This window comes from Canis lupus, chromosome 24, assembly GCF_003254725.2.
Source record: "Canis lupus dingo isolate Sandy chromosome 24, ASM325472v2, whole genome shotgun sequence".
Lineage (NCBI taxonomy): Eukaryota > Metazoa > Chordata > Mammalia > Carnivora > Canidae > Canis > Canis lupus.
In genome coordinates this window covers 31,967,816-31,978,592 of record NC_064266.1, presented here as the reverse complement: position 1 = coordinate 31,978,592, position 10,777 = coordinate 31,967,816, and the positions used below count along the sequence as shown (strand labels likewise).

The following is a 10,777-nucleotide window of genomic DNA, read 5'->3' as shown; positions in this document are numbered from 1 at the left end:
TCAGGAGGTGAGGGAGGAGATGAGGGAAGGCAGGAGCGGGCCCCATGGATCTGCCTGCAGCTAATGGGTGCTCTTGAGGCTGGAGAACTTGATTAGCTTCTCATCAGAAATGGTCTGGAGAGTTCACACTGAGCCCCTGGTGGTGGGCACCTCATACCCAACAGCCTTAAACAGTTACTGTGGACTCATTCAATTTAATCCTAACAACACTCCCGGAGGGAGTTATCATTCCCAGTTTACAGATGAGGCTCAGAGGAGTGAGGGACCTGATCAAGGTCACACTGATCTGCGACTCCCAGACCAGAACTGCTGTCCCCTCCCTTGGGGCAGCTGAAAGGGTTGCCCTGCTCCACCTTCATCCTTGAGTGCCCCCACTCTGGCATCCAGAGTCCAGCCACCCAGCAGGCCCTACCCCCCATCACTGAATGCCGCGGTGTGCTTTCCCCAGGGGAAATGCCTTGATTTGTAGCTCTCACCTGTTCTTGTGGTGGAAACGCTCCCACCGCCACCATCGGTGTCACATTGCCACACACGAGGCTAAGAAGGGAACCTAACAATTGGCTCTCCAGTATAGCCCTGAGTGAATACGAGGTTGTGGTGTGTGGTGGCCATGGCATGAGCCCATCTATCTAGTTTATCAGGGGAAAGGACCAAGGTAGCTATAGACCTGGCTAGAAATTCTTGAGTGCGTTCTTGCCTCTGTTCATTTTTATAACACTTGCCTTTATGGGGTGCCTGGGTGGCTCAGTCAGTTAAACAACTGCCTTCAGCTCAGGTCATGGTCCCAGAGTCCTGGGATTGAGCCCTGCAACCTCAGGCTCCCAACTCATTGGGAAGCCTTCTTCTCCCTCTCCTCCCTGCTCGTGCTCTCCCTGCTATTTCTGTCTCTCTCTTTCAAATAAATAAAATTAAAAAAAAATTAAAAGACAACACTTGCCTTTATGAAATTTCCCCATGCCTACGCATCCCGTATTGCTGGCAGTTGGTCCAGGTCCCTGGAAATGATCCAGGATAGGGCTCCATCTTGGACCCTCTTGCCAGTCTCCCAGATCTTTCCAACACTCTCCCACCACATCCCTCTGCTCTTCAAGAGGGAGGATTGACTTTCACTCTCTCTACATAGTGAGCCCTTGGAATCAGGGATCAGAGTTAGAGTCCCGCTTCTACCTCTACTCTGAGCCTGTTTTCTTGACTATAAAGGCGGGCAGGAGGCAAGGAAAATAATGTCTAACCTGCTTACCTCTTGATGTGAGATTAAAAAGTAATAATTTTGCACACTGTCAAGGACCAGCTGACTATTCTCATTCTTACTTCTAACACCTGACAAGGAAGAAAGGACACCCATCCAAGGACTTAGAAAACATATGTGCCATTTATTTTGCTTTATAAACTTTTGTTAAAACACACAAGAGTAAGAAATATTTTTTTGTTTTTTGTTTTTTGTTGTTTTTTTGTTTTGTTTTGCTTCCTTGCCCCATTGGGTGGCAGTGACGGGCTCAGGGGTTAGCACAGGAGCCGGTGCATTCACACCTGCAGGAAGCAGCCTGCTTCCGGAATTGCTTGGTATAAATTTCACAATTCATCCCAATCAGGGAAAATCACAGAACAATTTGGCAAAAGTAATTGGCTTGGTCATCACAAAAAAACCAGGAGCATCTGTTTCCTAGCCTTCTCCGTCCATGCTGCAGGGAGTCATATGGATTCTGGAAGCTCCTGAGAGCTGCCCAGAGAAGAGGCTGTCTCGGGGAAGAACTGTAGGGTCCATGTTCACCCTCCCAATCCTTGTTTAATTCTCCAGATTTTATATTTTAGGACCAGAACTCATGTGCTGTAAGAAAAAGAGAGAAAGAGAGGGAGAGAGAGAGAGAGAGAGAGAGAGAGAGAGAGAACTTTCCAATGCCATGTCCTCAGAATTAGAAAACTAAATTGCTCTTTGTTTTGTGCTTTGTACATTACAATAAAATTATTAAAATCGAATGGATTTCTCCTCCTGGATGGGTTAATTTGGGGTTGAGGACTGAGCCCCTGACCCAGAAGGCTGCTACCGTTAAAAGCCACCCCTACCCTACTCCAACCTCCAGAAAATTCTTATTCAACTTCACTCTCACAACAGAGGGCTGAGCAACACTGGAGGCTGGAGGAGCAAAGAGTGGAAATGACCAAAATGACAGAATGATTCCAGCTTCCTCACCTCGCCCCAGGTGAGTCTGGTCTCCCTGACTGGGATTTCTGGGGACTTGGAGTGAGGGATGACTGGGGAAGGCTTGGGAGCTCTGAGCAGGAAAGTCTCTCCTGGGCCTGGGGACTTGGTGAAGCAGCATGGCCAGGCTGCTCCTGGGACCACTGGACATGGAGAGGTCTCTCTTGGACATACTGCCCTCAAACCGCCTTATGTGCCTCTTTCACAAAAAGGAGCGATCACTAATAGTGGAATTTGGGGGTACTGGGTCTTGCCCCTGTCCACTCAGAAGGGTCAGCCTAGGGTGTCTAACTGTTCACTCTCCTCCCTCAGCACAGCTTTGGCCCCAGGACACATCTCTTTCATTCCCACTGGTTAGTGGCATTTTCCAGAATTTTCCCAAAGCCACCAAAATTCTGCATGGATGATGTACTAGCTGTTACATCGTGGGGCTTAGTATTTCCAGAGCAGTGCTCAAACCCAGGTCTCATCTCTCCCTGGCCCACCAGAACTATCTCACTTCTGGACTGCCAGCACACATCACCCAAGAATGAGACTCCTGCTACCCCTCCCCCAGGCTTGGGGAGTGAGGAGAGAAAAGGGGTCCAGCAGTTATGAATTCTCCTACTCTTCAGCAGACAGGATGCTGGACCCTACCTGGACGTTAGTATAACTCCAAGCCAATTTTAGTCCAAGATGTTGGCAGGGCCCTGGGAAGAATAAGACTTTGGCTTCTGAGGCTGGTGACGGGGGCAGGAAGTCCCTCAACCGATCACAGGGAAGACAGAGGGGCCCTTTTCAGCCCCCGAGGTTAAGAGTTCCTGTTCTGACCCAGGCACCCCAGGATCAAATCCTGACTCAGCCCCTTATCAGCTGTGCTAGTTGCAGGAAAATCGTGTAACCACTTAGATTTCAATTTCTTCTTCCGCAACAGTCTCTGGGTAATAGGACAAAGGAGATGTTGCATGTCAAGTGCCTTAACACAACGCCAGAAAAGAGGCAGAGTTTGAGATCGGCCCTGGGGTGGGGGTAGAGGACAGATGTGGGGGTTCCTCCTCCCTAACCTCCTTCTGAGCTGAGCATGCACCCATCCATTCTCATCTCCAGGTCTCCTCACTCTCACCTGGATCACATCCTCAGCCCCCATCTGTCCTCCCCAATCCCCCCACCCCCACCCCCTGCATGTCCTCCCAGCTGCTCTCGGCCTAGGAGCCCAAACCTCAGTGCCTCAGTCTGGCATTCAAGACCTCTGTGCTGTTCCAGCCAGCCTGGTCTTTCCATCGCCTCCCTCTCAGGCCCTTCTTCCAACCTGAGGTCTTGCCAGACTGTTTGCCCTTTGTTGGAAAGTCCTTTGTCACCTGCTCTACCAGCTGGAATCCGGCCCTTTCTGAAAGGCCTAGTGCAGACTCTGCCCCTTTCCCAGTGGTTTCTCTGACCACCTCAGCCCCTCCAAGTTCAGCTGTCCACCTGGGATTGTCCTCCTGCTGATAGCCTATGGGGAGCATCACCCCTGAAGACCCCGCCCAATTCCCTAAGAAGGGAGGAGCCACGCATCAGAGGTGGAATGGTGTCTTCCTTCTCAACAATCTCCCACATGGTGCCTCATCCAGCTAGTGCTGTAAGAATGCTTCTGGAATGACTGGGGGATTGTTTGCAAGTCTTCGGCAGCCTCTGGAGAGGTGGCTATGGAGAAATTAGGATGGCTGAGAGGAAGGTGAGGTGGCAGGTACAGGGAGCATTGGAGGGGGTTGGCAGCAGAACAGGGAAGGGTCCGATGCCCTGGTCTGACCCAGCCTGGAAGGGGTCTGTGTTGGGGACTAGGACAGTACTTGGAAAAAGGAGTACCGGTCTGAAGGGGAAGGTTTAAGTGAGGTCCCCTGTTGTCTCCAGACAGCTGTCCTTCGGGGCTGAAGCAATTGGCAGTAGGTATGATGAAGGGGAAGGCAGTGGCTTCAGTGAGAGAAGTTGTCCAGAAGATTTTCCAGCTGGGGTCTCTGCAAGTCAAAGCCCCATCATCCAGAGCAGGGGGTGGAGGACAGCAATGGGATGCGGCCCACAGCCCGAGTTCTTGGTCTCCTGGCCTTTCCACTGCTGCCCTGAGACTGGCCTTGTTGTCATGGCTTCCTTCACTGTGAACAAGTGACCACTGGGGCTCTTGGAGGGGGCTAGGGCCAGCAGAGCCCCTGACCCCCAGCGGCTTGCTAGATGACTTCCTGCTTGGTGATGGTCGGCTGGGGGATGGCGGAGGGGGGCTTGACGATTGTGGCAATGGCTCCTGGCAGGAGCTTGTAGGGCTCAGACCCTGAGCCACCTGGCGGCGAGGGCTGTGGAGTCTCAGGGGTGGCTGGAGGGACAGAGAGACAGACAGAGACCACTGAGAATTCCAGCACTTTGGGGAGTAAGTTTCTTTCCCCACCTCTGACTTAGTTTCCTCTTCTGTAAAATGAGAGAATTAAACTAGACAATCTCTAAGGTCTCCTACGGCTCAAACCTTCTGAGTCCCAGATCAGGAAATCTAAGTTTGATGAGGTCTAGAAGGCTGTGGCTGGGCCAGGTGTGGTCAGAGACTTCTGCCCAGGTCCTACCAACCCCTACCTCCCCCACCATGTAACATGGAGATCTGGACTGCTTCTCCCTAACCAGGGCCCAATTCTGACTCTCTTCAAGGACAATGGGACATGTGACAACAATATCCTTTCTTGGAGAGAAGGAGCAGCAGCTGATGAGACTCAAGGGTCTGGCCAACTGGCTCCAAAAATATCATTCCTTTGATATTTAGGTAGATGAATAATAGAAACTAATTGGCCTCACAGCATCACGTATTTGAAAGTTAACTTTGACCATGACCCACTTGGCCAACTTTATTCGATGGACAACTTCTCCAAAGAAAAATCTTAATGAAACACAATCTCTTTTTAGTGGATCACCTTATCCCAATGATAATCCTACTTTTTAGAGAACTTTGTCCAATGCCAAACTCACTCTTGTGAGATTTCACTTCAGAGGACTATCTTGACCAGTGGCCATCCTCACCCAGTGAGTAGTCTCACCCAATTGTCTAACGGATAGTCTTACCTAATCTGGCAGTCTTACTTCAAAGAACAATTTTACCTGATAGGCAACATCACCAATTGAAATTCTTATCCCAATGGACATCTTCACCCAATGGATCCCTTATCCCAAGGACAGCTTCATTCAGTAGAGGCTGTTAATTACCTCACTGAATAAATGGCCTCACTGAACAAATAGCCTTATCAAATGGACAATCTCACTCCTCTTCCTTATCCTCCCTGGAATACAGAGACCTGTTATATCCCAGGTCCCATCCTCTAGATCCATCCTTCTCCTGGCTCCTCTCTTGGGCCCCAATCTCATCCTTTGCTGAGTAGAGTTCAAATTGCCCACCTGCCTGCCCCCTGGGTCGGGGCCACTCACACATCTGTCCATTGCTGAGGTGAGAGGGCATCGTGTTGGCAACAATGACATTTGTGCCCATGTGTTCCTGCATCAGATGAGGATGCAGGGGATGATGGGCATGAGGTGCATCACTGGAGGACCCTGTAGATAGAGAAGGAGTCAATCAGGATGGAAAGTCTAAGATAAAGACCACGGGCCTGGGGGCACATCTTCCTCAGGTGTGGCCAATCAATCTGTGCATCCAATATTGACAATGCTTGTTGGCTACCTATTTCTGGGTTAGTAAACTGGGGCTTACCATTCCTATCCATAGGTTTTATGAGGGTATTGAGACAAACCAAAAGAACAAAAGTTTAAAGAAAGAAGGAGTGTGTAAAAGCTGTGAGATCTAAATATTAAAATGAGTAGTGTATCAATTAAATATTAATATAATGGATTTAATCAATGGCTCTCAAAGCTCCTTGGCATGCATGTCCTTCAAGCATTTGGTACCAACTCACCTTTAGCCTTGTCCCCCTCCCCACACCTCTGCTTCAGTTAAACTAACCTATTCATAGCCCCTAAGTGTTCCCTGTCCTTCCCTATCTCTGCTTTTGCTCATATGTTCCTTCCACAAGAGATGCTTTCTCCACACCCCCATGTCCACCAGTCCAAATTCCAGCTCAGAGAGTTCCACCTCTGGGAAATCTTTCCTGATTCTCCAGGAGGAAATAAACCTCTTCTTCCTTGGAATTCCTATTGCAATTTATCCCTAACCTAACTTTTGGGAACATCTACTTTTCTGTCCATGAATATTAAAATTACAGATGTACTTTTCTTCCTTTTGAGGGCCTATCAAAGTGTCTAGGACTCAGTAACTACTTCAAAAAAGCATCAGAATAATAACACCATATAAAGTATAGTTTGGTAATAGCCATGGTCACTGGTGTGCCATGATGGGATTTTAAGGCTTCCAAGAGGCCTCTAAAGTTTCGATGACAGCTATCAATTATTGAGCATCTAATATGTGCTGGGTACTGTTTTATAGCACTTTTCTGATTTAAAATAATTGAATTCTCTTAACAGTCCTATAAGGTGGGTATTGTTATCATTATTGTCCCATTCTACAGATGAGATTACAGGGCCCAGAGAGATTAATTATTTTATCCAAGTTTATTGGCAACAGAGCACAAGCTCCATACTTTTTTTTTTTTTTTTAAAGAGCTTACTTTAAAGTAATCTGCACACCCACTGTGGGGCTTGAACTCACAACCCTGAGATCAAGAGTCACACGCTCTTCCAACTGAGCCAGCCAGGCACTCATGTCCTAATCTTGATCTCAGTGACATTTGATTCATAATTCAGAGTCAAAGTAAAAGTGAAGTGAGTTAGTAGTTCTCAACTGGGGAAGGTGTGGGGCTGTCAGGGGACATCTGACAGTATCCGAAGGCATTTTTGGCTGTCACTCCTATGGGAGTGGTAGTGGCATCACATGGGTAAAGGCCAGGGATGGGGCTAAACAGTGTACACAACAGCCCCCACAATAAAAGGATTATCCAGTCCCAAATATCTGCTGAGAGGGGCCTTAGCCATACCATCACCAGTGACCGCATCACCTCCAAAATCCTGAGTTCAAGTATGTTCATTTAGATCCTGACTCATATCCTTCTAGCCTACTTCATCTAGTACTATCACTGTAAAAATTCTTCCACCCTACTGCCGCTTCAATTCACTGACCCCCATTTCTTAATGTCTATCACCACGGTCCCTAATTGCTAGAGCACCACAGAGCTGCCTTCTGTCCTGAGCTTCGAGCTTGTGCTCAAGCAACAGACTCAAACATGAAAGATATCCAGGGGGATATCTACAGTCATCTCGAGCTTTGCCAAAGTCTAAATGGTCTCTTGGTTCATCTCCACGGCCACCGCCATCTCAGCCTCAACCTGTTTTCCCTCTGTCTTCCTCAGTTCAGTAAGTTACTCTGTGATCATGCCTGTCACTCAAAGCAAAAAAGTGGGTTTCATCCCTGACTCTTCCCTTCCCCCGCTCCCCATATCAGATCTATCACCAAATCCTGTGTGTTCTTCCTCTGCACAGATGATCCAGTTTATCTAGGCATGTCTTCACCTCAGCCTCCACTGTCCTACCCCCGCCTGGTGCCAATAACATTCTCAGGGGTCTCCTGCCTCTCCTGTGGTCCTCTGAAATTTACTTTCTAGCTAACAATCAGAGTAGTTTGTTGAAAACAGGAGTCTGATTTTCAGTCTTCTTATGAAGGTTGCAATGAAAATGAAATCCAGATTTCTGACCGTGGCCTACAAGGCTTTCCGCTCATGATTTTAGTGCCTGCCCAGATCCATCTTCATCTCACGCCAGCCCCATCTCACGACCTTATCCTTTTTTCTTGAATACACAAACCTCTCCTGCCTCAGGGCTTTTGCATGAGTTACTTCTGACTGTGCCTGGACCATTTTTCTCTTGGTTTTTAAATGTTCTATTTTCTTTCACCCAGCACAAAAGTCACCACTTCAGAGAGGCCTGTCTCTGTTGGCCAAACTATTAAAATAGGCCCCTTTTTACTAAAATAGTGTAAAATAGAGTTACACTCTATCCTATTACCTGCTTATTTCAAAACTGTAGTTATTCCCTTTATTGTATACTTAGTTACTGCTGGTTCCCATAAGCCCTATGCACATGCGCACGCACACACACACACATGCACACACACTCACATGAAACCTCCAGGAAGGCACAGTTCTTATTCTCTGCTCAATCTGCAGCACTTAGAGCCATGACTGGCACACATGAGGCTCTCAGTGCCTGAATAAATGGACCATCATCCCCATTCTTGATGAAGAAACTGAGGCTCAGGTAGGTTAAGGGATCTGGCCAAAGCCACAGAGGAAGGAGGTGACAGAGGCTGAGAGGTGAGCCTAGGTGTGAGGCTTCTCTCTTGCCAGGGAGCCCCGCCCACCTCTCAGCCCCTCCTGGGCCTGGCACGGACCTCCCAGCAACATCTCCTGCAGCAGGTTGTCGATCTTGGCCATGCCGAAGAGCTTGATGAACTGGATCTGCTCGATCATCTGCCAGGTGATGCTTTGCAGGGTGGGCAGCAGGAGCAGCAGCTCACCGAAGCGGCCTCGGGAGTCATACTGGCGGTCGTTGATGTAGTCCTCCAGGCTCACCTGCACCTGCGAGCGCAGCCGCTTGATCTTGCCTGGGTCGCTCAGCCCCTTGGCATCTGCAACGGGAGGGCATGGGCAACCTCCTCATTACTCACAGGGAAGATGAGGCAGGGAGCAGGGAAAGGATTTGGCCCAGGTCATACATCCAGTTGTTGGCAGATCTGTGATGGGGATTTGGGGCTCCTGATCACAGCTGAGATCCCACTGACCAGACCTCAGCACACCTGCTTCTGCTGGCTTAGAAGAGTCTCCCCATTTCCCTCCTCCCTTGCCTGTGTCATCTTGGGGTCTCAACAGGTTTCACCTCCTCCAGGAAGCCTTCTCTGTTCCATCCTCTCATTCTTGCTTTATGAGTGTCCATCATGTCCTAGATTTCTGCAGCTCTCTGTCACTACTGGCCACACAGGATGTAACTGTCTCTTCCACTAGACTGTGAGCTCTGGATGGACAGGCATGTCTTATTGTCATTTTAAACCCACCACCTAGCACCATGCATGATCAATATTTGTTGAGTAGATAACTACATACAGGGATGGTTACATGGATAGAAAGAGGAATCAATGGGAAAAAAATCAATACATAATCAATACATAGATCCTTAACCTAGAAGGGGATTCAAGTGATTGTCCAATAGTTAAACTCAGTCTTCATCGAGGTAACGCATTTACTTCTTCTTTTATGGACAAAGTAAGTGGTAGAAGAAGAATTTCACCCACACTTCCAGTCCAGGGCTCCCTGCACTGAGCCACATTTGTGCATGCCTTCATTCTGTCAACAAACATGTATGGAGCATCATCTACATGCCAGGCCCTATACTGGGTCACCTGCTGTTCCAAGCCAGGTTGCTGACCCTGACTCAGCATCAATAATTCTCCCCATCTTACTGAACAATTACTATCTGTCCAGCTCCATGCTGAGCACTACAGGGGATACAGCATGGGTCAGGCTCTCAAGGAAACTGGAACCAGAAATCTTATTCTTCAAGAAATGGAGAACAGTGTGTGGTAGGTAAGAATATAGGCTTGGGAGCTAGATAGTCTGAAGTTCAAATCCAAGCTCTGCCATTTCCTGGTTGTGTGACCTTGGGCAAATTAATCAATTTCCCTGTGCCTGTTTTCCTGTCTGCGAAATGGAGATAGTAACGATTCCTACCTCATAGGTACCATGCTGTAAGTGACATAATCCACATAATGTATTTAGAATGGTGCCTTAGTGAGTGTTCCATAAACTATGGTCATCTCCCTCTTCATTACTATAATTACCGGAGGTCCTCTCCACATAAATGGAGCCTAGTACTAAGGGAGGGCAGGGCCTGGCACATGTAGGTCCCCTCTAATATGTTAGGAGGAAAGGAAGTAACCAAGCAAGGCTTTGGAGTCCAGCCATCTTGATATTGTGAAATGAAATCAGGCTTTGCACAAAGACATAGCTAAAAAGGCATTCTGTAAAACTGCGGGTGGAGAGTCAGTAGATGGAATGGAGAGAGGAGAGGCAACAACATAGACAATCAGTAGAAACACTAAAATCACAGTGAAAATACAGGAAGAAGATGGGAGAGAAAAGATGGGAATGGTGACAGAGAAAAGGGAAATCCTCAACCAGGGCAGGAGGAAATATATGATTGAGAATAGCTAAATCCAGAAAGAGAAGACTTAGCATTTTATGTAGAGCCCGAAGAAACACTTAGAAGACTCAGAAATGGTTCCCCCATGGGAGTAGGCTTTAGCAGGGAAAGTGGGGTGGGGGGACTGTTTGCATTTTAAGTATGTGCAGATCTTATTTTGATAAAAATGTTTTGGGAGTAAGAAGAAAAGATGAAAGGAAAGAAAAGAAAGAAGATAGGAGGTAAGGAGAGGATAGGAAGGAGGAGGGGACAAAAGGTAAAGGGGGGAAAGAACAGAACAAAGCCTTTGGAGTCTGTATGCCTTGTCAAGTCACATCATCCCTCTGAACCTAGGTCTTCCTCATCTGTTAAGTAGCTCACACAAACGGCCTCTCCCAGTTGAGCCTGGGAATG

The 10,777-nt window shown here is 48.0% G+C and overlaps 1 protein-coding gene across 9 annotated transcripts in view; it reads right to left on the bottom strand.

Annotated features, from left to right (window-relative positions):
* Positions 1-1,353: 1,353 nt before the first annotated feature.
* Positions 1,354-10,777, bottom strand: part of HNF4A (hepatocyte nuclear factor 4 alpha) — a 60,765-nt gene continuing 51,341 nt past the window's right edge. For 4 of the 9 annotated variants that reach the window (XM_025470147.3, XM_035705410.2, XM_025470148.3 and 1 more), the window contains exons 8-10: positions 8,550-8,816; positions 5,585-5,737; positions 1,354-4,523 (exon numbers count right to left, since the gene is read on the bottom strand). In XM_025470147.3, the coding sequence (XP_025325932.1) occupies positions 4,381-4,523; positions 5,585-5,737; positions 8,550-8,816 (563 nt within the window). In that variant the 3' untranslated portion in view covers positions 1,354-4,380. The remainder of the gene's footprint in view (positions 4,524-5,584; positions 5,738-8,549; positions 8,817-10,777) is intronic. The other 5 variants (XM_035705413.2, XM_025470146.1, XM_035705411.2 and 2 more) reach the window with 3 other exon arrangements.